Source organism: Panthera pardus, unplaced genomic scaffold (assembly GCF_024362965.1).
Source record: "Panthera pardus isolate Hobbes unplaced genomic scaffold, ASM2436296v1 HiC_scaffold_26, whole genome shotgun sequence".
Lineage (NCBI taxonomy): Eukaryota > Metazoa > Chordata > Mammalia > Carnivora > Felidae > Panthera > Panthera pardus.
This window is the reverse complement of record NW_026526832.1, coordinates 33,238,046-33,264,400: the sequence shown is the minus strand read 5'-3', so window position 1 is coordinate 33,264,400 and position 26,355 is coordinate 33,238,046. Positions and strand designations below refer to the sequence as shown.

At 47.3% G+C, this 26,355-nt stretch overlaps 1 protein-coding gene and 1 long non-coding RNA gene across 11 annotated transcripts in view; one reads left to right on the top strand and one right to left on the bottom strand.

Annotated features, from left to right (window-relative positions):
- Nucleotides 1-10,527: 10,527 nt before the first annotated feature.
- Nucleotides 10,528-18,258, bottom strand: LOC109267107 (uncharacterized). 2 transcript variants are annotated; one of them, XR_002079954.2, is made up of 3 exons: nucleotides 18,009-18,258; nucleotides 17,319-17,476; nucleotides 10,528-11,301 (listed from the first exon to the last, which is right to left on the bottom strand). It is a non-coding gene; the product is annotated as an uncharacterized LOC109267107 (long non-coding RNA). The 2 variants fall into 2 exon arrangements; XR_002079953.2 differs by lacking the exon at nucleotides 10,528-11,301 and adding an exon at nucleotides 16,015-16,177.
- Nucleotides 18,259-21,197: 2,939 nt separating this feature from the next.
- ATP6V1C2 (ATPase H+ transporting V1 subunit C2) overlaps nucleotides 21,198-26,355 on the top strand; it is a 61,582-nt gene continuing 56,424 nt past the window's right edge. For all 9 annotated transcript variants that reach the window (XM_019452005.2, XM_019452046.2, XM_019452052.2 and 6 more), the window contains exons 1-3: nucleotides 21,198-21,283; nucleotides 22,480-22,635; nucleotides 24,801-24,868. In XM_019452005.2, coding sequence (XP_019307550.2) covers nucleotides 22,507-22,635; nucleotides 24,801-24,868 — 197 coding nt within the window. In that variant the 5' untranslated portion in view covers nucleotides 21,198-21,283; nucleotides 22,480-22,506. The remainder of the gene's footprint in view (nucleotides 21,284-22,479; nucleotides 22,636-24,800; nucleotides 24,869-26,355) is intronic.

The window sequence follows — 26,355 nt, the reverse complement described above, 5'->3', positions numbered from 1 at the left end:
TTCAAGAATGTATTGTAAAAGCCCATTGATTGTAAAACACAATAGTATCTCACTTAGTGCTATGTGTTAGATAGAAGATATATAGATCTACTGTACTAATTTTTGATAATTAAGGGCCCAAGGCCATTTCACCAGACAATCTGATTTCCCACTGACTCCTAAATTTGCCTTCTCATTCATTAGTGCTGGTTTCATTATTCTAGTTTTGAATCTTTGCTTCCGCTAATCTGGATTCTGCAATGCCTTCCATTTCTCCTTATATCCAGATTCTACCAGCTCCTCAAAACTCACCTTTTGAACACCTTGCTCAGTCTCCTATGTGTTCACTGTACTGCATAAATAACTTGATGGCCATTATATCTTTTTGCTAGATTTAAAAAAATTTTTTTTCATTTTAGAGAGACAGAGTGAAAGAGCTGGGGAAAGGGGTAGAGGGAGAGAGAGAGAGAGAGAGAGAGAGAGAGAGAATCCCAAGCAGGATCTGCACTCAGCGCAGAGTCCGATGCAGGGCTTGAACCCACGGATTGTGAGGTCATGAGCTGAAATCAAGAGCTGGACGAGCAACTGGCTGAGCCCCCCAGGGGCCCCCAAAGTGTAATAGTATGTGAAACGCATGTATATATCACCCAGCTTCAACAACGCACACATGACCCATCATGTTTCATTTATACCCTCACCACTCCCTCATCTTTGGGTTATTTTGAATAATTTTGAAGCAATTCTGTGGCAATTATCTCTGCGGGCTGTAAAGTACTTGTCTGACCACCCCCTCCATCTAGACCTGGTGGCAACCCTGAGCCCTAATTCATCTCTGGGTTCTCTGGGCCCAAACCAATGCCTAGTAGGTGGCACACTTTCAGTAAGTATTCCTTAATAAAAATGAATCGATCAATTTATCACTGCTCATCCTGACCCAAAGTCCTAATTCTTTGATCCTTACATCTTGGCCTTTGGCAATATTAAAAACAGCAGATCTCTATTCCAGATGATTATGGTTTCAAACACATCCATTTAAACATCTTGTGTCTCGGAGCGCCTGGGTGGCTCAGTCGGTTGAGTGTCCAGCTTCGGCTCGAGTCATGATCTCACGGTTCGTGAGTTCGAGCCCCACATCGGGCTCTGTGCTGACAGCTCGGAGCCTGGAGCCTGTTTCGGATTCTGTGTCTCCCTCTCTCTCTGCTCCTCCCCCACTCGTGCTCTGTCTCTCTCTCTCTCTCTCTCTTTCGAAAATAAATAAAAAAAACATTAAACATCTTGTGTCTCTAACAAGAAATGTCGGAGCTTAGAGTCAGGAGCCACACGCGAGGGAACACAGTGTTTTCTGCAACATAAAACAAGGTGTTCTTGGTCCTCAGTGCCAAGACCGCTCCTTCCCCACAGTCACCGGCCTGAGGGTTTGACCTGCCACACTCTAGGGTTGTTTTCCACTGAGAACAGAAGGGCAAAGCTCGGTGCAGTTTCTCTGGTGTTTCTAGGATCATCTATAACACAAACACTCAGTTCCTGGGATGTGATGAATTTTGAATGAAGTGCTTATTAGATGCCTTTGCTTGGAGCTAAGGGAACAGACTCTAGAGCCAGATTGCCCGGGTCCAAATCGTGATTCTACCACTGGCTACCCAGAGAGAGCCTTGATACAGAGAGTTAATCTAATCTCTCTCTACCTCTGTTTCCCCATTTGAAAAATGAGGATAATATTAGAACCCACAGGGGCGCCTGGGTGGCTCAGTTGGTTAGGCAGCCAACTTCGGCTCAGGTCATGATCTCACAGTGTGTGAGCTCGAGCCCCACGTCGGGCTCTGTGCTGACAGCTCAGAGCCTGGAGCCTGCTTCATTTTCTGTGTCTCCCCCTCTCTCTACCCCTCCCCTGCTCACGCTCTGTGTCTCTCTGTCTTTCAATAATAAATAAACGTCAAAAAAAATTAAAGAAAAATATTAGAACCTACATCAGAGGGCTGTTGTAAAGATAAAAGGAGCATAAGCCATAAATCATTGAGTCCAGGACATCTATTTTTAACATCCTCGAAATCAGTGTGTTTTGTGTGTCATGCGCGTTTAGCTGACAGTGTTTTCTCCTCTAGTGATGCTTGAGGTAATGGTGCATCTTATCGCTAATGGGTTTTCAGGTTCAATAAAATACAGTACAGATAAAGCACTTGGAACAGTGCCTGACATTGTAAAAACCGTGCATTAGTTATTATCATTTAGTCCTGGGAACCAAAATATTTAGAACTGTTTAAGAAAAAAGGAGCCAAATCTAGGCTCCAAATAACTTACATGTCTTGTTATTCGTTGCCATTTCAGAAACTTGGCAAGTAATGTTCAAGATCCCTCTCTCAATCTTTGCCTCCACGCCCAATCGATCCCCAAATCCTTTCAATTCTACTTGTCAGATGTCAGACCCATTCTTCTCTACTCCCACTGTTGTTGTAGGAGTTCAAACCTTCATCCTCTCTCACTTGGCCCATCGTAATCCTTCTTTCTGGTCTCTGCCTCCCACGGGAGACAAAATCATCTCTAACAGGAGAATCGGATCCTACCACACTCCAACTCAGAACGCTTCAGTTCTTCCCAAACCTAGAAGAACACATCTGCACACCTTTGCTGGCCTCTCTGGCCTTCCTATCGCCATACGTCATACTGCCCCTCCCCAGTCCCTCTCCCACCCAGCCCCTCACCCACTGCACTCCCCAAGCTGAATTACTTACAGCTTGAAAAGTACAAGACCCCCCCCCCTTACCTCTTTATGCCTCCACATCTACTCTTCTGACTTCTTTCAACTCCCTCCCTCTACAAACCTCAGTAACTCCCATTCATTCTTCTCCATCCCCAGGAGGTCTTAAAATATCTAAGTTTCTCATCGAACATTGTATATAACCTCACTGCAGCGTTTCTTAAACCGGGGCTTACAGTTGTATTCTCAAAGAAATAGAGGGGTTTGTATTTCAGTGACGGTCTTTTTAACAGCCCGACATGAGCGTATCTGATTATCTGCTTGGCCATCTCCTGAGAGTACTACCATTCAGTGTCAAGGCCAAGTTTGCATTTAAGTTTACAGTTCACTGGTGCCACGTGTCACTCCTTTTATTGTCTTGCCTCAGTGATTAGAAGGGGAGGTGGCTGGTATGAAGTAACATGATAGGGACAAGTTTGAGCCAAGCAGAAGTCCGACAATGCCATGGCCTGCCGTGGGAACGAAGGTGTTACGGTCGTTCAAACAGAGAACGTCGATGGAGAAAAATCGAATCAACTCCATCAGGTAGCGGCCCGGAATGCAAAAGAATTCATGCAGCGCTACGTATTCATTTAGCAAAGTGGCAGATGGCTTTCATCAAAATGGTATCAACCACCATATTAAATTAATTTGAATTACACTGGTGTGAACTTTTAACGTTTTGCTTGAAAATAATGCGGAAGTTTGTTTTGCTGTGTAGTGACACGAGAACTAAAACCACGATAAACTTTAGCCGGGTTTACGTGTACGTGTTCAAGCAAGACATTAAGAAGAATTAAGTCTTAAATGCAACGCGGTGTCCTGCTTTGGCTCCTGGAACAGGAAGAGGGCGTTAATGGAAGAATTAGCAAAATCTGAATAAAATCTGTAGTTTAGTAAATAGTATCGTACCAGGTGTTAAGTTTATTCATTTTTGAGATAACTTCTTAGTTTTTTTTTTAAGTTTATTCATTTTTGAGAGAGAGAGACCGAGTATGAGCAGGGGAGGGGTAGAGAGAGAGGGAGACACAGAATCCGAAGCAGGCTCCAGGCTCCGAGCTGTCAGCCCAGAGCCCGACGCGGCGCTCGAACTCACAAACTGTGAGATCATGACCTGAGCCGAAGTCGGACGCTCAACCGACTGTGCCACCCAGGCGCCCCTTAACTTCTTACTTTTGATGAATGTGTCGTGGCTGAGGAAGATGGTAAGAGTAGGGGGAGCTGGAGAAAGTGTATATGGGAACTCTCTGCGGCGTATTTCCAACTTTTCCGTACATCTGAAATTATTTCCAAATAAAATGTTTGTTCAGAATAACCTACGCCAATATTGAGAGTGAGATGTCTTTTCCCCTTACCTCAATGAACATTATTTAAGGTTGAAGACTTTGTAATTTTTTATTTACTTATTCATATCTCCATAGATTCCTAAACTGCAAGACAGAGCCTCAGGTCTCTGATCCAGGGAAAATGTCTCAGTTCGTGTAGATGCTACTAAGCATAGGTTGTGAGAATTAATAAGAATAAAATCCCTAAGTTCACTGCGTGGACAGGAAGTGTTCTAATTTAATATTTTACCCAAGTTTCCTCTTTTAATCTTTATCAGCACCTTATGGCGGGGGGGGGGGGGGGCATGCCTGGGTGGCTCATTCAGTTAAGTGTCCTACTTTGGATCAGGTCAGAATCTCACGGTTCGTGGGTTTGAGCCCCGCATCAGGCTCCGTGCTGATAGCGAAGAGCCTGGAGCCTGTTTCAGATTCTGTGTCTCTCTCTGCTCCTCACCTGCTCGCTCTGTCTCTCTCTCTCTCTCTCTCTGAAAACTAAATAAACCTTAAAAATTAAAAAAAAAAAAAACCTTATGGCGGAGGCAGTATAAATTTTCAATATTACAGGGGTGCCTGGGTGGCTCAGCTGGTTGAGCTTCTGACTTCAGCTAGGGTCATGATCTCGCGGTTTGTGGGTTCAAGCCCCACATCAGGCTCTGTGCTGACAGCTCAGAGCCTGGAGCCTGCTTCGGATTCTATGTCTCCCTCTCTCTGCCCCTCCCCTGATCTCACTCTCTCTTCCTCTCTCAAAAATAAATAAACATTAAGAAAAAAAATCTTTTTTAATTTTTTCCAATATTACAAATGAAGAAGATGAGACTTAGGTTTGCAAAAAAGAAATTTACCCAAAGATGTTAACAATTGTTCATCTCTGGAATGGGTATGTGAGTTGTTGAAAATACTGTTTTCTCCACTTTTCTGTATGTAGTATGTAGTATAAGAACAGATGGGGGGGGGGAATGGGAGAGATAGATAAATAATTCAAGATGAGAATTTTTTGTTAAGATGTCAACTGTCATCACAATAATCTATAGATTCAATGAAAGCCTAATCAAGATCCCAGCGGAGTCTTCGGGTTTTGGGTTTTGTTTTTTTCATTTCGTTTTTGTTTTTTTTTAGTGGAAATTGACAACCCGATTGCAAAATGTGTAAAATGTGTAGAAGTGCGAAGTGTTTTCTTCAAAAGACTTTGGGGCAAGGGGTGCCTGGGTGACTCAGTCGGTTTGAGCGTCTGACCCTCGATTTTGACTCAGGTCATGATCTCACAGCTCATGGGACCAAGCCCCGTGTCAGGCTCCACGATGACGGTGCAGAGCCTGCTTGTGATTCTTTCTGTCTCCCTCCTTCTCCCCCCACTCACGCTCCCTTGCTCTCCAAATAAATAAATAAATAAACATTTTAAAAAAGGACTTTGGGGGGAAACCACAGAGATGGAGGACTTGTACTACCTTATCTCAGGATGTACCATAGTAATCAAGATAGCTCCTAGAGTAAGAATCAGCAAACAGAACATGGAAAAGAACAGAAAACCCACTAATAAGCCCTGATTTATAGAATCGTCTGATTTTCAACAATGGCACCAAAACAAGCCAATGAGGAGAGGGAATCTTTTCAACAAACAGTGTTGGGGTAACTGGATCTCCACATGGGGAAAAATGGACTTTGAGTCCTACTTCATATCATACACATCATACAAAAGATATGAATTCAAAATAGATCATATAGCTAAACATCAAAGCTAAAACATTAGGATTTTAAAAGGAAACACAGGAGGATATCTTGTGACCTGGGGGATAGGCAGAGCTCTCTTAGGCCACAAAAAAAATCTGTAATCATAAAAGAAAAGTCGATAAGTTAGACATCATCAAAACTAGAAAGTTCTGGTCGTCAAAAGACATAGTTGAAATGAATAAGCAAAATACAAGTTCGGAGGAAATATTCACAACACATTTACCAAAAAGGATGGGTATCTAGTATATTTATGGAGCGCCTAAAATTCAATAATGAAAAAAATCTAATAAAAATATATTAGTATAATAATGACGATAAGCACAGGAAAGTGTCCTCTATATATCTATTCCTCAGGGAAATGCAGGTTAAGACCACAATGAGCTGTCCTCCTACACATACCCAAATGGCTAAAACTAAAAATCCTGACAATACTCATTGACAAGTATCAGGGGAGAATGTGGAACCACAGGGAGTTTCACACATTGCTGGGGGGCGGGGGGGGCGGGGAGGTGGGAATTAGTGCAATCACTTTGGGGAAAACCATCTAGAATTATCTACGTAAGCTGAACCCGTGTAAACCCGAGGACCCAGCAATTTCACTCCTAGACACATACTCGATGCAACGTGCGCAATGTGGGGACCAAAAGACACTTACAAGAATGTTCACATCAGCATTCTTCATAATAACCCCAAATCTGAAACGAGGTCACCGGCACGCGATGTCTATGACTGACAATGAACACAGTCAATTGAGACGAACAAACCATCGCTACGCCCAAGAGCACAGAATCTCACAAGCATGTAGGATGGTTCAAGGAGCATGTGAGGATAAGGAAAGGTGGGGGGGGGGGGGGGCAACTGATGGGGGAGATGGTCTGTCACTGGGCAGGTGATGGCACTGGCCTCCTGAGAGGAGGGACCTGTCACATCCTCGGAGACAAGAAAAAACAGGCGGGGGGTGGGAGCAAGGGGGTGTGCGGGGGTGAAACATCCACAGGCTGGGAGAATTAGAAGGGATAGGCGTCACTTTTCTTGAAGTAAGAGGCAAGGTCATGTACACAACGAAGGCTGCAAAGCCCAAGGGAGGGATTCCCGGAGAGCGGAGATCCTAGCCTGGCTGAATCTCCTTGACAATTATGTATCGATTTACTGTCCCCCCCCCCCCCCCCCCGCCCCAACAGGGTAAGGTCCTGAGAGCAGGGACCAGGCCTGTCTTGTTGACGACTCGGTCCCCAGCACCTGTCCTGGCCCGTGGTAGGTGCTCGGTGCATAGCTGTGGAATAAATGAAGGGGCCAGCGAGCCGAGGAAAAGGACCTCCGGGCTGCCAAAGGCAGCGCGGGTCAGATTTGTGTGGCCCCTTCCAGCGCCACCTAGCGGCCCGGTGGAGACGGTGAAGAAGTTAGAGAGGAGCAAGGCAAGGGTTTGCTGGAGCACCCGGGGGGGGGGGGGAGGAGGGGGGAGGGGGGAGGAGGGGGGGAGGAGGGGGGTGATCCATGGCAAGAGCAGAGCAGGAGAGAACGAGGCTGCAGACGTGACGGAAGTTCAGACAGTCAGGCCTGGCAGGAAAAGAAGCAAAACAAGAAGGTGACAGCGCAGGAGAAGGCGGAGGTGTGTGCGCGTGCACGCAGCTGCGTGTGAGCACATGTGTGTGCATGTGAGCGTGCCCGCGTTGCGCGTGCCGTGCGACACGCAGTGGGAGCCGGGCAGGGGAGCGGGGAGGACCGTAGGCTGTGCTGTGTGGGCCCGCGGTATCTAAGATTTCAGAGGTGGGGCAGTTTCAGGTGATGACAAGGGGCGGGGTGTGGCCACAGGAGTGGGAGCTGAAAGACACAAAGAGAAGAGCCCTGGGGTGGGGGAGCTCCAGGAGCCTAGACGCAGGGGGTGGACGTTGTCCCTGGGGACACTCAAGCCACGCTGTCTTGGGCTGGAGAGAAATACTGCACCAAAGTCAGATGCCCGAGTTTTCTCGGAGGCAGGGGCAGGGGCCAGATGATGACGTTTCCCTCGCTCATCACTCATCACATTTCATTCATTCATTCATTCATTCATTCATTCATTTGGGGAAATACTGGTTAGCCTCCCCCTGCAGTGAAGCAGGCAGACAAGGGTCTTTGCCTGGTGGATCTCGTCATCCCTGAGCACCTATCATAGGACACATGTCTGCTTTCTCTCGTCCCTTCCTAGGAGGGACGGGGGCGGGGGGGGGGGGGGGTCAGCCGGATGTCAGAGTAGAGGGGCTTCTCCACGGTCACAGTCTTGGAAGCATCTGGTGTGGCAGCAGCGTTCCCCCCACGAATGTTTTCAGGGGAGGGCCCCGGTGGGAGAACGAGGACGGTTGACGTGCGGCTTGTCTACTTGCCTTGGAAGATGGCTCCCAGGATCCCTGAGGCTTCAGGACCAGAGGGAGGACGCAGAGCATTCTGGAAAGAACAGAGAGAGGAGAGCAGGGTGGGAGAAAGCAGGGATGACCAGGAAGTTTGCAGGGTGCGACGGGGCTGGTCAAAGAAATGAGGGTCCCCAAGGGCCTCTCCAAGCCCACGGACACGGGGCTCAGGCTCCTACCCAGCCTGGACCACAAGGACTTTGCCTAGAGATTTCACCCCTAGTTTAACTAAAGCCTTGCAAGCCCCACTTTGTAAGTTGGTGTGCGAATGTGAACCGTTTTACTTTGCGCAGGGCTTCGGCAAGCTTCCATAAAGCAGAGACTTGTGGAAATTTCCTGCTGCTCCTCCATGCTTGTGGAGAGTCATTGTTCCTTTAGAGCATGCTCATTCAAAATTCCCCAGGATCGGGGCACCTGGGTGGCTCAGTCAGTTAAGCGTCCGGCTTCGGCTCAGGGCATCATCTCGTGCTTCGTGGGCTCGAGCCCTGCGTCAGGCTCTGTGCTGACCGCTCAGAGCCTGGAGCCTGCTTCCGATTCTGTGTCTCCCTCTCTCTCCACCCTGCTCCCGCCCTGCCTCTCAAAAATAAATCAACGTTAAAAAAAATTTTTTTTTAATTTAAAAAGATCAAATGAAAAATTCCCTAGGGTGGTGCTGCTCAGTTTTCAAAGGAACCCACCTTAAAAAACCGTGACGTGTTTTGAAAAGGCGGCACGTTAGTTCATTCTATTTTATCAAATGTTGGCTGTGCGATGTTGAGATCAAGAGAGAGGTCAAGCACCCCGAGACTGACATCCCTGACCCCGGAGGTTGAGCGCAGCGTGCATCTCGGAATGATAGTTCCGGCAACGTGTATCAGCTGTGTACGAATCAAGGCTGTGTGATTCGCGGCAAGTGAACAATATATGTGTATCAAATAATTAACTATCTGATCGATAGACTTATGACATGTAATGTTTTTCAAGAGAAACTACGAGAATCCACTTTTACTAAACAAACATTTCCTGGCAACCCACTCTGTGCCAGGCACCGTGCTGGGTGTTGTTGACCCACGGAAGAGTGAGGAGTGATTCATGGCCTCCAGGGGCTCACAGCGCAGCCTTGGGGACACGTGAGTAACCAAGGGCCACAGTCTCATGCGCTGCAAACCGTCACAGAGGGATGAGAAATACCAGGCGGTATGGGAACCCAAACAGGGACCTGGAAGGGTGTCACGGGCAGGTCGTGCTTGAGCAGGCTTGTTTGTTTTTAGGCTACCTTTTTTAGCACGTGGTATTTGCAGCTGCTTTATTATTTTTTTGAATAGCATTATTGAAATATAATTCACATACCATACAATTCACCAGTTAAACTGTACAATTCACTGCGGGTTTTTTTTTTCTTCAGTATATTCATAGAGTTGTGCAATCATCACCACAATTGGTTTACCTTTTCATCACCCCAAGAGGAAACTCCATATCCATTGTCCCTTTCCATTTTTCCCCAACCCGTCTCACCCCGCCTCTCGCCTCCCCCCTCCCCCAGCTCTAGGCAACTTCTAAGCTCCTTTCTGCCCAATGGACTGGCCTATTCTAGATATTTCATATAAAGGGAATCATTTAATGCCCTTTTTTGTGTGTGTGTGTGACTGGCTTCCTTCACTTAGCGTCATGTTTCCAAGGTCACCCACATTGAAGCCTGTGTCAACACCATATTCCTTTTCGCTGCTGAATAGTACTCCACGGCATGGATATACTACATGTTGCTTTTCTCTTCATCAGCTGAGGGACATTTGGGTTCTTTCCACTTTGGGGCTATTGTGAAGAATACTGTTATTAACACATATGGCCAAGTGTTTGTGTGGTCACATGTTTTCACTTCTTTGATATGTACATAGGGGTGGAATTGCTGAGTCATCTGGTAACTGTTCAATGTTTAAGGAGTTGCCAAACTGTTTTCCAAACTGACTGCACCTTTTTATATTCCCGCCAGCAGTGTATGAGGGTTCCAGCTCATCTACATACTCACCAACACCGGTTTTCTTCCTTCCTCCTTCCTTCCTTCCTTCCTTTCTTTCTTTCTTTCTTTCTTTCTTTCTTCCTTTTTTCTTTCTTTCTTTCTTTCCTTCCTCCTTCCTTTCTTTCTTTCTTTCTTTCTTTCTTTCTTTCTTTCCTTCTTTCTTCCTTTTTTCTCTTCCTTCCTTTCTTTCTTTCTTTCTTTCTTCCTTTTTTCTCTTTCTTTCTTTCTTTCCTTCCTCCTTTCTTTCTTTCTTTCTTTCTTTCTTTCTTTCCTTCTTTCTTCCTTTTTTTCCTTCCTTCTTTCTTTCTTTCACTCTTTCTTTCTTTTTTATAATAGCCGTGGGTATGAAGTGGTACCTCATAGTGATTTTTTTTTTTTTTGTATTTCTTTAATGACTAGTGATACTGAATACCTTTTAATATGCTCATTGCCCTTCTGTATATCTCCTCCGGAGGATGTCTACTCAGATCCATTGCCCATGGTCGTCTTTTTATCATTGAGTTCAGAAGAGCCCTTTATAAATTCTAGACACAGGTTCCCTATCGAGTGTGTTTTGCAAATATTTTCTGTTGTTCTGTGGGTTGTCTTTCCATTTTCTAATGACATCCTTCGAAGCACAGAGGTTATTTTTATTTTTACTTCTCCAATTTATTTTCCTTCTGTTATTTGTGATTTTGGTGTCATATCTAGGAAACTTTTTCTTAACCCAAGATCACAAAGATTTACTGCTATGTTTTCTTCTAAAGATTTTATGGCTTCAGCATATTCATTTAGGTCTATGATCCATTTCGAGTTAATTTCTGTAGCTGGTAATGGGGGCTTGTGGAGGCTGTCTTTCGATGCTTTTCCCTTTCTCAGAGAATTAGCAAAGTTCTCTGCTGAGGGTGGAGACGGGGGAAGGGAAGTTGAACACAGGCGGAGAGGAGAGTTTGAATAGGTGTCTGGAAGAATGGGAGACAAAATGGATCAAGGGAGTATAGTAAATGACGGACTAGGTGTCATAAGCGGTGAAGAAGCAACCAGGAAGAGAAGGGTTAGTTTAAGTAGCTTGTTGGTACAGATTTCTTGGCTCCCAGCTCTCTGTCTCTGATGATAAGAATATCTTCCCTTCCTCCTGATACAGGGAGGGCACCTTTCACAAGGGAGTTTTCTCACCTGTTTTTAGGAAGAAGAAGGGTCATAGTGTCTTTCCTGCGCCTGCTGTTTCTTAAGTCCCGTTAATTCAAAACGGTCAATAAGCCAACTGGCATATCTTGGGGTGACATGTTCTGGGTTTCCTTCAAGATCAATCAGTGCGGTCCTGTGTTTCTCTCCAGCCACATACTGCTGTAGGATATAGGCACAGGGCTGGTGGAGAGGTAGATTTTCCCAGGGTTGGATTTGGGGCCATCAAATAAAACACAGCAAGGAAGTGTCAAGAGCACGGAGAGGGTGAGCAAGGGGGTAGATACAATATGGACTGTAAAGTTTAAGGAGGGAAGTGAGGGCATGACCGGGGGTGGGGGGTGATAGGCAATGGCGGGACCGATGGATTTTGGTCCTGGTGGGGTGGACAGGTAGGGTACTAGGAAAATAGGGTAGTAGTGTTGGGGGGGGCAATAATCCACCTGGTAACTGAGGTAGCCATCTGTGTTCTTAACTGTCTTTATCCAAGGGAAAAAAATAAAGCTGCTCATATTTCTACGACAAGCAGCAACAGAAAGGTATCTTGATATTTACATTCCAAAGAGGTGGCTCCTAAAGCCTAAGAAAAGCCTCTCCGGGTGGTAATGTTGGCCAGAGGCTTCTGTAGCTTTAAACAGGATTTATATACGTGTCAAAAGGATAGAGGTAGGGTTTACACACATACTTTTCTCCAGCAAATGCTCTAATAGAAGGAAAGGGAGGGAGGCCGGGAAAGATTTCTTTCTCTTCGGGCAATAGGAAAAGTTCAGACCCTTTACCGTTGGCTTTTACAGTGGTTAGAGAGTGGGACACAGGGGGTTGAGACCAGTGAGGGGTCCCAGTCAGTGGTAATGACAAAGGCTAAAGACCTCAGGAGTAAAAGGCACGGACACCATCAACCGAAGGAGAAGAGTTCAAAGAAACAAGAGACCAGGATGTGGCCAGAATCATTTCAGTATATGGTGGCCTCACGAGGTGTTAAGACATGAGTAGAGATGGAGAGAATAGGGGAGGAACTGAACACTTCAGGAAGTAAGAGGATGTGCCTTGGGGGGGTCTGTAGATCACCACGGTAAGTGGAAGCGGGAGGTACGTCTAAGCTGCACTTTCCAATATGGCGGACACCCTCCATGCGTCACTGTTTAACTTAAAATTAACCCAAATTAAATAAAATGTAAAATTCCAGTCCTTAGTATAAGTAGCCACATTTCAAGTGCCCAACAGACACAGGGCTAGTGGCTACCACCTAGGGAAGGCAGCACAGTTAGAAAATGTTTCTATTCCATTGGACGCAGAAAAATTCCATTGGATGAGGCACCCAGAGATTCAAAGCTGGGGAGAGGTGTTGGGGGGGGATTGAGGAAGAAGCGGCTGGAAGTGGCAAGAAGGAGCAGAGAGGATACTTCCCACTAGAGACCCCGTGCTAGTAGGTGTGGGGTCAAAAAGAAGCCTCCACTTGAGAGAGCTCTGAGGAAAACAGCGGCCTCAGGGGAAGCCAGGTTGAGGGCAGCACAAGAAAGTGAGGGAGACAGAAAGGAGTCGGAACACCAAGGGTTTGCTGATGAGGGATGTGAGTTTCTGGGGGCACAGGTACAGGGGCTGAGCCCTTGAAGAGGGATAAGAAGATGGACAGAAGGAGGGGTGAGAAGGGAACGTTGACCTGGGGGTCTCTGGCTTCCTGTGGTGACCCAATGAACAGGGATAGAGGGATAGTGGCCTCAGGGCACAGAGTAGGGCCAGGCTGTGAGTAGAGGTGGGGAACAGGACCCCTCTCTTCACTTCCACCGACTGGAGACCTGGAGGCCTGCAAAGGGAGATTTTCTTTTTATTGTAATACGGTTTCAAAATGATAGAATAGCCCACGGAATCTCCATAGATATAGCTATATGGTGAGACTATATGTAAAAAAGAGAGAGATACCTGTATCTGTATATATAATATATATGTTATTATTACTTTGAACAGTTTGAGAGTAAGTTGAAGACATTATGTCCCTTTGCTGCCCCCCATTCCAGCTCTGGAATCACCCATTCCTCCCCGGTTCCCTGCTTCCTTTTCACGGACAACGGTATTTAGAAGTCAAGGTTTGGACTATTGATGTTTTCAGTGCTTCTAGGCTCTCTCAATGAACAGAGCTAGGAAAGAATCTGTCTGTCTGTCTCTCTGTCTATCTATCCATCCATCCATCCATTCATCCATCCATCCACCTTAAAATCTAGGAGCTCATTACTGACACCTCCAGTCCCAATCGAGCAACACAGGGTTTCTTCTAGTTTTCTCCTTTTCCATATTTATAACTTTTTCCTTCTGTATGAGAAACGGGGTTTTGGAGTTTAACAGCAATGGGAAGCGGTTGGAGGCTTTTGAGCAGAGATGTGATGATGTGATCTGATATGTGTTATGAACCACGGCTCTGGGCTCTAAGGGGATGTGTTCATTTCCTAGGGCTGCCTTAGCAAAGCGCCACAAACTGGGTGGCTTAACCCAACAGGGCTTTGTTGTCTCAAGTTCTGGAACCTAGAAGCTCCAAACCAAGGTGTGAGCAGAGTCGTGCTCCCTCTGAAGTCTCTAGGGTGGACCTTGCCTTGCCTCTCCCTGCTTTCTGGTGGCCCCGGCAACCCTCAGTCTTCCTTGGCTTGTAGTTGCATCACTCTAATCTCTGCCTTTGTCTTTGCCTGGTTCTCTTCCTTGTGTCTCTGTCTCCTCCCCTCTTCTTATAAGGACCCCGGTCGTTGCATTTAGAGCCGACCCTAAATCCAATACGATATCATTTTGATATCCTTAACGAATTACATCTGTGAATACATCTGCGAAGGCCCCTTTTCCAAATCAAGTCCATTCTGGGGTTCTGGATGGACACATTTGGGAGACAAGTGTGATTCAACCACTACAGGAGACGGGAGTAAAGGGGATGAGAGCCCAGAACAGGGAGATGACGAGAAGAAAAGAGGTCAGGTGCAAGGTGCACTTTGGAGGTAGAACCTGGAGGGCACGCCTTGGACTGGCGGTGAGAGAGCTGCTTAAAGGAAGGGTTGAAGAACAGAACAGGTGGAAATATTCTGCCTCGTGTTTTGAAAGATTGTAGCAAAGCTGGGAGCACCTTTTTTGGTGATAACAAATACTCGCTTAACAAGCTTTCAATGTTTATTATATGCCAGGCCTTTACTAATTTCCTCAGAAGGGTGAAAGACAATAAAATAAAATAAAATAAAATAAAATAAAATAAAATAAAATAAAATAAAATTCAATTTTTAAAAGTCAGGAAAAGGTAATTCAGGGCACTTAAAATTTAGCTCTCAACTGGGGCGCCTGGGTGGCTCAGTCAGTTGAGCGGCCGACTTCGGCTCAGGTCATGATCTCACGGTTCGTGAGTTCGAGCCCTGCGTCAGGCTCTGTGCCGACAGCTCAGAGCCTGGAGCCTGCTTCACATTCATTCTGTGTCTCCCTCGCTCTCTCTGCCCCTTCCCTGCTCATGCTGTGTCTCTCTCTGTCTCAAAAATAAATAAACATTAAAAAAAATAAAATAAAATAAAATTTAGCTCTCAAGAGATAAATATGTAACTAATCATAATAAAAGTTTTAATAATACTACTACTAATAATAATAAACAAAACAATGTAGCTGATAAAAATTGCCTAAGTGCCCGGCCTCCTGGAATCAAATGTGGATCACACACTGCATTTCCAAGAACAGAGGATGGGAATCTTCAGGGGCGCCTGGGTGGCTCAGTCGGTTAAGCGTCCAACTTTGGCTCAGGTCGTGATCTCAGAGTTTGTGAGTTCGAGCCCCACGTCGGGCTCTGTGCCGACAGCTCGGAGCCCGGAGCCTGCTTCGGATTCTGTGTCTCCCTCTCTCTCTGCCCTCCCCCCTGCTCATGCTCTGTCTCTGTCTCTCAAAAATAAACTAAAAAAAAAAGTTGAAAAAATTTTAAAAGAGAGGATGGGAATATTCAGATGCCCAAAAGAATATTATGAGGATCGGGAGAAAGAAATCGAAAAAAGAAGGCAGTCTCTCTCTGACTTTCTGAGCTGAAGAGTTGGGCAGGGACGGGACAGGATGGGAGATTTCAGAGCTCGGAACAGGAGGCAGAAAATGTGGAGACATTATCGCGCTTTAGCAATTGATGTCTGGTGGGGTGGATGGCTGCCCATCTGAATATCATTCAGGATTGTTCTTGAGTTTAAAAATGGTTTGTTTACTGTTAAAAAGTCGAAAATACAAAGGTCAAAGGAAAAGAGACACCTGTCATCCTACTTTCCAGCAATAGCTGTTTCTACCGTCTTGATTTATTTCCTCTAAAAAGGGATATATGCACATGCATGGTATTTGTCGTGTGATTTCTTACAAAGTTGGAATCTTGACTACGTCGCTCGCTGTCCTCTAAAACATTTTCAATGGCAGCACGATCAGACCATTATTGGTTTGCCCAACCCAACCCTCTTTGCTGGGCATCTCTGTTGTCTCCAGTTTTCAATCTTTTTTTTTTTTTAATTTTTTTTAACATTTATTTATTTTTAAGACAGAGAGAGACAGAGCATGAACGGGGAGGGTCAGAGAGAGGGAGACACAGAATCTGAAACAGGCTCCAGGCTCTGAGCTGTCAGCACAGAGCCCGATGCGGGGCTCGAACTCACGGACCGCGAGATCATGACCTGAGCCGAAGTCGGACGCTTAACCGACTGAGCCACCCCGGCGCCCCTCCAATTTTCAATCTTGTGAGTATAATTAAATGACGGTGGATGTCATCATGCTTTAGCGTTTGTGCTGCCGAACGAAGCAAGCAGGACGTCACTCACGTTTGACGTACATAGCCACTGTGTACGCACAGTGTTATCTCTTCGTGACCTTTTCAAACCATTTAAAATTTCTAAAACAGAACAGATTTAAGAAGAGGAAGAACAACTCTCATTCAGCTTCCCCTGATCGTCCAAGCAGTCTCTGGCATTTAAGCTCCGTGCTCTAGGTGATCGAAAAAATATTCCCTGAGCATCTACTCAGCACTAAGAACGTTAAAAAAAAAAAAAAAAAAAAAAAGTTTATTTAGTTTTGAGAGAGAGACAGAGCGCGCGTGAGCAGGGGAGGGGCCGAGAGAGAGTGGGGACAGAGGATCTGAAGCGGGCTCTGCGCTGACAGCAGAGAGCCTCGCGCGGGGCTCGAACTCACAAACCATGAGATCGTGACCTGAGCCCAAGTCGGAGGCCTGACGAATGACTGAGGCACCCAGGTGCCACCATTCCATTTTTATTATAACTCTCTAACTAGACCTTGGAGCCCCCATTTTATAGCAGAGGAAACTGGGGTTCGGGAAGATGGGGTACTCGGCAAGGGCACAGCTAATACACGCCAGAACTGGGAGGTGAGGTCAGATCCTCTCAATTCCACAGCCAGAGCCCCACCCCCTGCGTGGCTCTTTGCTGTAGCCTCGTCCCGGAGCACTTGCTGTGCCCTGCTTCCTCCAAGGCTAACTACATCAAAGACATGTTTGAAGTGACTGAACGCATGAGTGACAAATGAGCCATGTGTTTACAAGAGGGCAGAATCGGTATCTTGCAAAAGAACCCTGTGAGGGGGAAAAGGAACTTGGAAAGGAGAGACAAAGGAAGGAAAAGACACAGAGAGTGTTGGCCGTGGCTAATACCCACGGCAACCTCGACCGATCACTTAATAGGGGCCGGTCACTGTGCCATATCATGGAGTCCCCAGAAAAACCTTAGGGGACAGGCACCGTTTTTATCCCTGTTTTGCAGCCCACCGAAGTCAAGTTCACTCAGCTAATGAGTAGAACTGCCAGGAACATAGTCACAGATGGAATGCTAGTGACTGGTTCTTGGGACAGGGCAGTGGAGGGTGGCATAGACCTTGTTGAGCAATATGCACTCAGGGGTAGAAGAATGAAGTTCAAGTTCCAGGTCTACCATTAACTGGGCTCTTGATTAGATCACTTAACCTCCCTGGGCCTGTTTCTTCATCTGTGAAACGAGGATCATGGCATTCTTGAACGCTCATACCTCATTTTTATGCATGTATCACATCCTGCCCAGAGCTTCGTATTCAGACCATAGGGAGTTGGGACTACTCAAACTTCTGCTTACCAAGCTGGTTTTTCTCCATCACTGGACTGAAAACTCTCATGTATGTTTGCGCTCCCCTCACTGCCTTGCAGACACTGAAAACAACAATAACAACCGGTTAAATGGGCAAAGGAAGACTGGCGTTCTCCTTAATCGTGTGCACTTGGGCAAAGAGACCGTGAGAAACTAAGAGACCTTAGTTTATCCAGTGAAAGAGTGAAAGCCGTCCTGATGGCTGTCCTTGAATCGCAAGGGTATTGGCTGGATGGAAGACGTAGATGAGCCCATGGGGAAATATGCTGGGCATCGCTGAGCCACTGGTATAACCACCCACACTTAGGGTATAAAGACCTATGGGACATCTAAGACAACAGAGGGAGAGGGAAGTCAAGGGAACATTCGCTGAGCACACCACAGCTTCCAAGCCCCCTCTTTGGTGCCCCAGGCTCTCTCTCACCCGCAGGATGAGCCTGAAAGGTGGACATAATTACGCACCCCCGCTCCCCGTTTTCAGATGGGAAGCCTGCAGTTGATCCAGGCTAACTAAGTAACTTATCCAATTGCCCAATTCCAAAGCCTAATCTGTTTCTCCAACACGGTACTGACGAAACAGACTGTTCTACTTACCTTTGTCTCCACCAGAGAGCTGTCCTTCTAGAAAAACTTCCCTGCGTTCTTCTCAGAAAAGCCTAGAAAAATCCACCTGAGCCACCTGCAGGTGGAATGGTGTGTCTGTGCTAATGGTAAGAGCATCCTATGAGGGCTGTGTCCACACTAGGCAACAAAGAGATCCCAAGGCCATCATTTGGGAGAGGCTAGAGGACAGCAGCCCAACGAGGCCAGCCTGGTCCTTCTGGTTCCCAAACTTGATGGGACTGTTCCCCCTTGTACAGACTCCAGCTGGCTCAATGCGTAACCAGTGCCAACTGCAGAAACCTTTCTGGACTAGGTAGCCAAAGCCAAATTCATAATTAGCTTGAGATTATGCCAGGCTGATAGTATTTCCTCCCTCGGCTTTATTCCCAGGAAGAGAGAGTATTCTTTATAACCTGGGTTCTTTCGGGATTCTGTCTATGAAGCACTTTTCGTAACCAGGGGGTATTTTAAAAGCAGTGGTCAAGGCACATAAACTTGTAATCGCTTAGCTGTAGATTTCAGAGACTTTGGGAGTGTGGGGACAGGCGGAGGAACCGAACACGGGTTGTTAAATGCTGTTTCAGGCTGATGTATGGAAGGGAACGACTTTCCTTAGTGGGAGTGCTGTTGTACACTGCTTTTGGTGGATTTCTCCTTATTTTTCTGTGTTAAAGACTGATTATAGGGAACTTGAGAGAATAACACAAGTCCATTCAAAACTGATGAGTACAGATGTTGCCTTTGAAAGCTGCAAATCAAAAGATTCCCCCTGGGGCAACATACTGTTGTTTTCATCTCTCTCTCTCTCTCTCTCTCTCCCTCTTCATTCTCTCTGTTCTTTTTTTTTTTTCCTTTTCTTTAAGATGTAAGTTGTCCAGCCAGATTTCTATTTACCTTTGAAATCCAATGCATCTGACTCAAATTCTGAGCTGTAGTAAATTGCTGATGGCATTGGATTATCCTTCGCTGATAAGATAGGTTTGATAATTTCTTGATCTTTAAAAAACAATCAACAGAAGGATGCCGACCCTCATGTAGAATATGTAATCTCAGTCATGCCAAAAAGTCTATGCCTGTATTTACGAATATGCATTAAAAAATAACAAAGAGGGGGGTGCTTGAGTGGCTCGGTCAGTTAAGCGTCCAACTCTTGATCTCAGCTCAGGTCTGGAGCTCAGGGTCGTGAGTTCAAGCCCCACGATGGGCTCCATGCTGTGAGGTAGTGAAGACTACCTAAAAAGAAAAAAAAAAAAAAAAAAAAGGAAGAAGAAGAAGTAACAAAGAGAATGTTAACAGTGGTTATTTTGAGATCATGGAAATACAGCCAATTTTTTACTTTCTTCTTTATACTTTTCTGGTTTCCGAATCCTCTATACGCAGGATAGAATCACCTTGAGAAGCAGAAAAAAGTTAGTTGAAAAAAGTCATGCTATCTCTAGAACAGTAGTCATCAACTATTACAACTTCCGATGTTTCACTAGAAGCCCAAGCAAGATGTACAATAACCAGAAAGATTGTAGATTTTGAGTAGGAAGATTTTAAGTCAGACAAGGAACACTGGAGGCCCTCAATATTTTCTTTATCAGACGTCCGGGAGTTATTTTGTGTCTGACTTGTCTTTTATTCCATGAAACAAGCTTGTTAGAGGAAACCATACTTACAGAAAGAATGGTGCCATAAGCAAAAGTTGGGAACACCTCTACATGTGTTGCCCAGTCTCTAAGAAGCCAGGTCGGTGGCTCTGAATGTTATCTGAAATGGAAAACGTGCTTTCTTCCCCAGAGTTACGACCCCGTCCTGCAGGCTTGCTGGGAGCAAGGCAAAGGACCCGCGGTCCCACGCGTAGCTTTGCCATTAGCCAGTGACACGACACCCAGCAATTCATGCAACTTGTGGGGCAACCTTACTCTTCTTTGTACTTAGGGTTTGCCCCCAGCTCTACAATTCTGTTTTGCCTAGCTGGAAAGAATGGCATCACGGGGTCAAGTCCAAGATTGGAGACCCCAGGTTCAATGTGCAACCAGGCCACTCCTTCGCTTGGAATCACCATTTAACCTCCCTGTGCCCATGGCGTTTCCTCATCCCTTGGTTTCAGGTGTCCACCCTCGGGAAGATGTTGCAAGGACTGACTAATGCACACGAGTGTCCCAATAACGATGATGCACGGCGCAGGTGTTGGGAGTTCCGAACTGCCAGTTCCAAACCCACAACAGGATTGCAGTGCGAGCCTGTTGTGATCTTAGAAACCACCTTTCTGTTCCGCATCTGGGGCTTCTCGTGCCAGCATCTGGAGTTACACCTTCCCTTCCCTTCCGAAGACCCGATAGCATTCTCGGCAATGGGATGATGGTCCCCCTAGTTTTATCTAGGAAGGCACAGTTCATTCTCCAGGAAGCCAGCAAACCTTCTTCAACACCCTCCCCCCCCCCAAAAAAAAAAAACTCATTCTGAGATTTTTATCTTTCCCAGAAACCACCAAAAACATCGCCCACAGGGAAGGCTACACTAAAGTTTCCTCCATTACTCCAGAGGAAATGAAGTCGAGGTTTTCTTGTTTTGTTTAACATTCAGACGTTAATTTCGGGGGGGTTCCTTGTCTTTTTTCAAACAGCACGGATCACGACCCCACATCCTGGTACTCAGACTCTGAGTTTTAAACCCCTCCAATATCCAGGGCAGCTTTGAAGGGGGGTAAGGTGAGGTGGGCGCGCCTGGCAGTGGGGAGTTTCCCTGGCAACCAGCGGCAAGCTCTCGCCCACAAGCCCAGGAAGGTCTGGGCCTCTGTCCAGGTGTGTTCCAGAACACACGTGGACCTGTGGCGTTTCTTCCCACAGATCAGGCCTCTTCGCCGCGGGATTCCCGAGCCCCCGTGCTCGGTCATCGCCGGGTGGGGGCGGGAGTCCCGAGTACTTCGCACCCCCTGCTTCGCTCGGTCCGGCACGTCCCGCGCGCTCCGCTACGTTGTGGACTGCAGACCCCGCCCGAGGCTCCCCCCGGGTCCCGCCCCGACCCACCCGGGCGGGGTGGGGGGCGGGGGGGCGACCCAGGGCCCGGGCGGCCCGGGACGCGCGCGGGCCGCAGCCGGGCCCCCGCAGGAGGCGGGCGGCCGGGTATGCAAATGCCCGAGGGGCGGGCGGGGGCCGCCTCCCGCTCCGGATAAAAGCTCGGGGCGGGGCGCCGCGCAGAAGCCGCTGCCTCCCGGGAGCCGGCCGTGCGCTCCGACCCCGTGCCCGCCCGCAGCACGCCCGCACGGCCGCCGGCTCCCGGTAAGGACGCGCGGCGGGTCGGGAACGCGGGGCGGCGGCGGGAGAGGCGGCGCCGAGACCCGGGGGACCGGGGCGGGCCGCCCCGCGCACGCGGGTCCGCCGTCCCGGGCCGCGCTTTCCCGGTGGGAGCCAGAGAACCAGCGCCTCCGCGGCGCCCTCCTCGGGGCCGGGCAGGTGGCATCTCCCCAGCTTCTGCGCCGGGCCCGTTTGTCCCCAGGCCATCGGCGGTCAAGACCGAGAGGAACTGCGTCCGTTGTGCCCGGAGTTAGGAGGGACCGAGGGTACCTTGGAGTGGAGTGAGACGAGGGTCAAAAGGAAAAACTTCCAGGCTGGGGCTCTGGCTGGCTGTCGCCTGTTTCTCCCTAGCCTTCCGGAGACGCTTCGCGAGGCGATGGGAAGGGAGGCACGGCCGAGGGGACAGAGGTGTGGGCGTGTGCACGTTTGAATGAGCAGAACGAATCGACTTTGCAAGCGGCAGGCGCTGGACAGAAACTGCCAGGCCCAGCACGATGCCCGCCTCTGCAGAGTGCACACCTGGGCTGGTGGAAGACGACTTTAGTCGTCCCCACCCCCCCCCCCCGGCTTTTTTTGCTTATTTGGGAACGAGGGGAGCTCTTCTGAAGTCTTACTTTTAAGGCTAGCACCATTCTGAAGGCAGGTCAGTAAACGATCTGGGGTTTGCCCAAGCTCCTGATGTGAAAACGCCACCTTGTCTCATTCCTGCCTTCGCTTCATCCCAGAAAGTACAATGTGGAAAGGAGGGAACTATTTCAGAAGGCCCCAGCCTGGCTGGCTGTCCACCCCCCTCACCCCCGTTTGTATTCTGATGTCAGGAGAGAGGGGAGTAAAAGGACCGGGAATCTTGCTGTCCCCATCCCTCCCCCCAACCCTTAAAACCAGTCAGAACCACCCTAGGGATGGTTTGGGAGTCTTTGTGGAGACCTGAGGGCTTTCCAACGGAAGACTTTGCGGTCTTTTCAAGCAAAGATAAGAGCACTGCAGATCAGCACATGGGTGTCCTTGGAACTAGAGAATCTGAATTGGAAGGTCGCGGGGGACGAAGAATGGGATATAGTAAAGGCAACACCTCCTGGAGAGGATTAATTCTGAGGGAAGGGAAGTGGTGAAGGAGTAGAGATATTTGACACTTCTCTCCTCCTGTTTCTGTTTGTGCGTGTTGCTGTGGTTCTGGTCAGTAACTGGATAAAAGAAGTCTGGAAGCCATGTCGGAGTTTTGGTTAATTTCTGCCCCCGGCGATAAGGAAAACTTACAAGCCCTGGAGAGGATGAACACGGTAACCTCCAAGTCCAACCTGTCTTATAACACCAAATTCTCGATTCCGGACTTCAAGGTAAAGTTCCTGGGGAAAGAGGAAGGACATGATGGTGTGGGGTGGGTGGGTGTCTCCTGGGAAGCCAAGGAGAAAATAACAGGTCAAAGGCAGCAACGTTGAGGATAAGCCTGGGGGGGGGCGGGGGACGATGCACAGGGAAGTCAGTGGTCTGGATGGGACTTCGTGCCACAGCCCAGAGTTAGTTGTGGTTCCTATGGACCCAAAAACACAGGACAGAATGAACAGGGAGAGAAGGGTGTGGGTAGCAGTGTCTTCAAAAAAAAGAAAAATGGGGAGAGTGTTTTCCACACCTAGGCTCTTGTGAGTTGTTGTTCTAGGATTCTTCCTGTTTTGTCTTCGACATCCAAGAAGTCCCACGATACAGTGGAAATGTACAGGCGTGGAGAGCTTCGGTCTTGATTGTGCTCTTGAACTGGAAGCAGGGTGGGAGATTCAGATGGAATCTGATGGAGAGGCAGGAAGGGAACTTAATGGCAACTGGGCCGATGGCAGAAAGACACGAGGCAGGGAAGTCTAAGGGTTCTTGCTGTGGAGAACAAAGTTAGAATCTAACAAATGTGAGAGAGGAACGAGGTGTGCAGTCTTTTTACTTCCAAAGAGTAGCCTTGTCGCAGTCCTTCCTAAGATTGTAAGCTTCCAGAGAGAAGAGGCTTGAGGCATTTTTCAATGACAGCTATGCAGATGCACTGTGGGTGCTGGAGGGATGGCCCTAACTGCCCAGCGGTAGCCGTTCTAGAAAACTGCCCTATCCTCTTTTTCAAACCTCAGTCGGCCAGTCTACCAAAAGGGCTGCACCGTCAGCATCATTGGTGATGCGACCCTATTTGCTAGTGTTTATCGAGCGGTATGCTGGGGGCCAGGCACTTTGAACACACCATCTGGAATGTTCACAAGGCCCACGTTATAGATCAGGAAGGGCGGGGAAAGGAGACGAGGGTGATACATCTGGTCAGTGGCAGCACTGATTTCTGAATCTGTACGTTGCTGCCACTGTTTGCCTGGCGACCGGCGCTGGGAAGGTCGGGGAATTCAGCATCCACTCGCCCGCTTACTCTTTGTAAGGCAATGTGTTAGACTGGAGGGAACAAAGATAAGAGGCAGGACCTCTGCCAAATATTGCTTAACATCAGGTCGCTTGAAAGAGAAGCAAACTGCACTTATTAGAGATAGCTGTGCTTCATCATTTCCTAACTGCCTTTCTTAAGGTATTTCTTAAAGTATCTTTTTTATATTAAAGTATACTTGACACGCAGTGTTAATCTTAATTGCTTTTTAATGTCCGATTGGGGATTGCTAATCTGAACACAGAGTCTCTCCTTCTGATTCCGGGAAGAGACCTTTAAATACAGTTTTGGGCTGTGTGATAATTTTCACATTAAGAAATAGATCGTTATAAGTAATCTGAAAGGAGAAAGACTTGCAGGAATGATGAGGCGGGGGGAGGGGAGGAAGCTTGCCCCCCCCCCCCCCCCCAAGATCATTGTTAATAACAGCAAAGCAGAACAGAGACAGGGATTGGTTGGACATCTTGGAGAAGAAAAGCGTTTAGAAATGGTGACTTCTTGGGGCACCTGGGTGGCTCAGTCAGTTAAGCATCCGATGCTTGATTTCAGCTCAGGTCATGATCTCAGGGTCATGAGCTCGAGGCCCGTGTTGGGCTCTGCGCTGACAGCACAGAGCCTGCTTGGGATTCTCTCGCTCTCTCCGCCCCTCCCCTGCTCACACGTGTGCATTCTTTCTCTCTCTCTTAAAAAATAAATAAATAAAAACTAAAAAAAAAAAAAAGGTAACTTCTTTAACTTGCTTTCTGGTACATTTCCTCCTCAGCGATGGGGATTGATCATGTGACCAGCAGACTGCCACTTTAAGAAGATAATGAGCTGGGGTCCCACAATGATACAGAAGTTGCTCCTTCCTGTGGCAGAAATGTAACAGTTCATCCTGTTGGCAGTAATAATAATAACAGCTAAACTTTAAAAATGAGAAAATATCCCCAATCCGCTGATTCTCTTAAGAGCTCTTCCCAATTTCCAGTTTGGCCGTTGACCCAGAATAACTAAGGCAAGACGGAAGTCACAGAAGTCCCTGCACTGTTGTTGAAAGTGACCTACACCTTCCCTGCCATAAAGCGCGAGCCGCTAACGTCTTTGCAACCTTTCTAGGTGGGGACCTTGGATTCCCTTGTTGGCCTCTCTGATGAGCTGGGGAAACTCGATACCTTTGCTGAAAGGTAAACAATTTCTTATTTACTGCATACAAGTGAGAATTTGATGGTGTTGTCAAAGGACACAGCGCTCTTGCTTTGCCTGAACCCATGCTTGTCCAAACCCAATCCTAGAGGTCACATCAAGAACCAGTGTGGAGATGCCTGGGTGGCTCAGTCAGTTAAGCGTCAGACTCTTGATTTCGGCTCAGGTCATGATCTCATGGTTTGTGAGTTCGAGACCCGCAGGGGGCTCTGTGCGGGCAGTTCGGGGACTGCTTGGGATTCTGTCTCCCGTTCTCTCTGCCCCTCCCCCACTGGCTCTCTTTCTCTCTTGCAAATAAAAATAAACTTAAAAAAAATTATAAAAAAAGAGCCAGCGTGACTCTGCATGAGGGCCCCAGGTCAACAGCAACACTTGGGGTCCCTTGAATAGTTGTGTTTTTTTTTTTTTTTCCTGGAGGCAGCAATACTGGGGGGCTGCCTTCAAAATGAAGAGGCTTATGGCATAAGGTGCTGAAACCTTTAGAAAAATAATTGATGCGGTTTCCCCTGAGGCTTTTACATTTTCAAGTTTTTTGTTTGGTTTTGTTTTTGTGGTAATATTTTCTCAAAGTCAAAGATTCAAAGTACAGAAGGAAGGCTATCCAATTACATTAAGCTTTCCTCTCATCTGGTTTCCTCTTTCCTGTTTCCCTCATTTCCTTCTTTTGAGGCAACATTATGACAATCTTTAGGAGCACCTTCTGGAGACAGCCTGTACGTGTGCAAATACCAAAAACAGTTTTACACAAATGATAGCATATATCCTGCACCTTGCTTTTCTCAGTTAATCACGTATCTTAGAGATAGAGGTGTTTTGGGTTTTTTTTAATGTTTCTTTATTTTTGAGAGAGAGAGAGAGAGAGAGAGAGAGAGAGAGTGAGCTGGGGAGGGGCAGAGAGAGAGGGAGACACAGAATCCGAACGAAGCAGGCTCCAGACTCTGAGCCATTAGCACAGAGCCCGATGCGGGGCTCAAACCTACCAACTGCGAGATCACGACCTGAGCCGAAGTCGGACGTTTAACCGACTGAGCCACCCAGGCGCCCCACTTAGAGATAGTTTCCTGTCAGTCCGCAGCTGGGTTTTTCTACTGGCTGTATTAGCATGAATAGACGTGCCCTAATTTACTTGCATTTCCCTATCGATGGGCGTTTGAGTCTTCTGGACTTTTGCTGTTACAACCAATGCTGTCTTGATGGTCCTTTTGTCTACTTCCTTGCGCACCTGTGGGAGCGGGTCATCACAAGTTGAAATGCCGGGTCGAAGAGTATTTGCATGCAGCGTTGTACACATATGCCCACATCCCTTCTCCAAGGAATTGTTCCCTATCCACACTCGCACCAAAAGTACATGAAGATATTTTAAAGTCTTCAAGGCATTTATTTATTTATTTTTTAATTGCTACACACCCGGTACATAAGCACTAGAAAATATATATGGATCACAGAAAAGCGTGAAAACAAAAATACA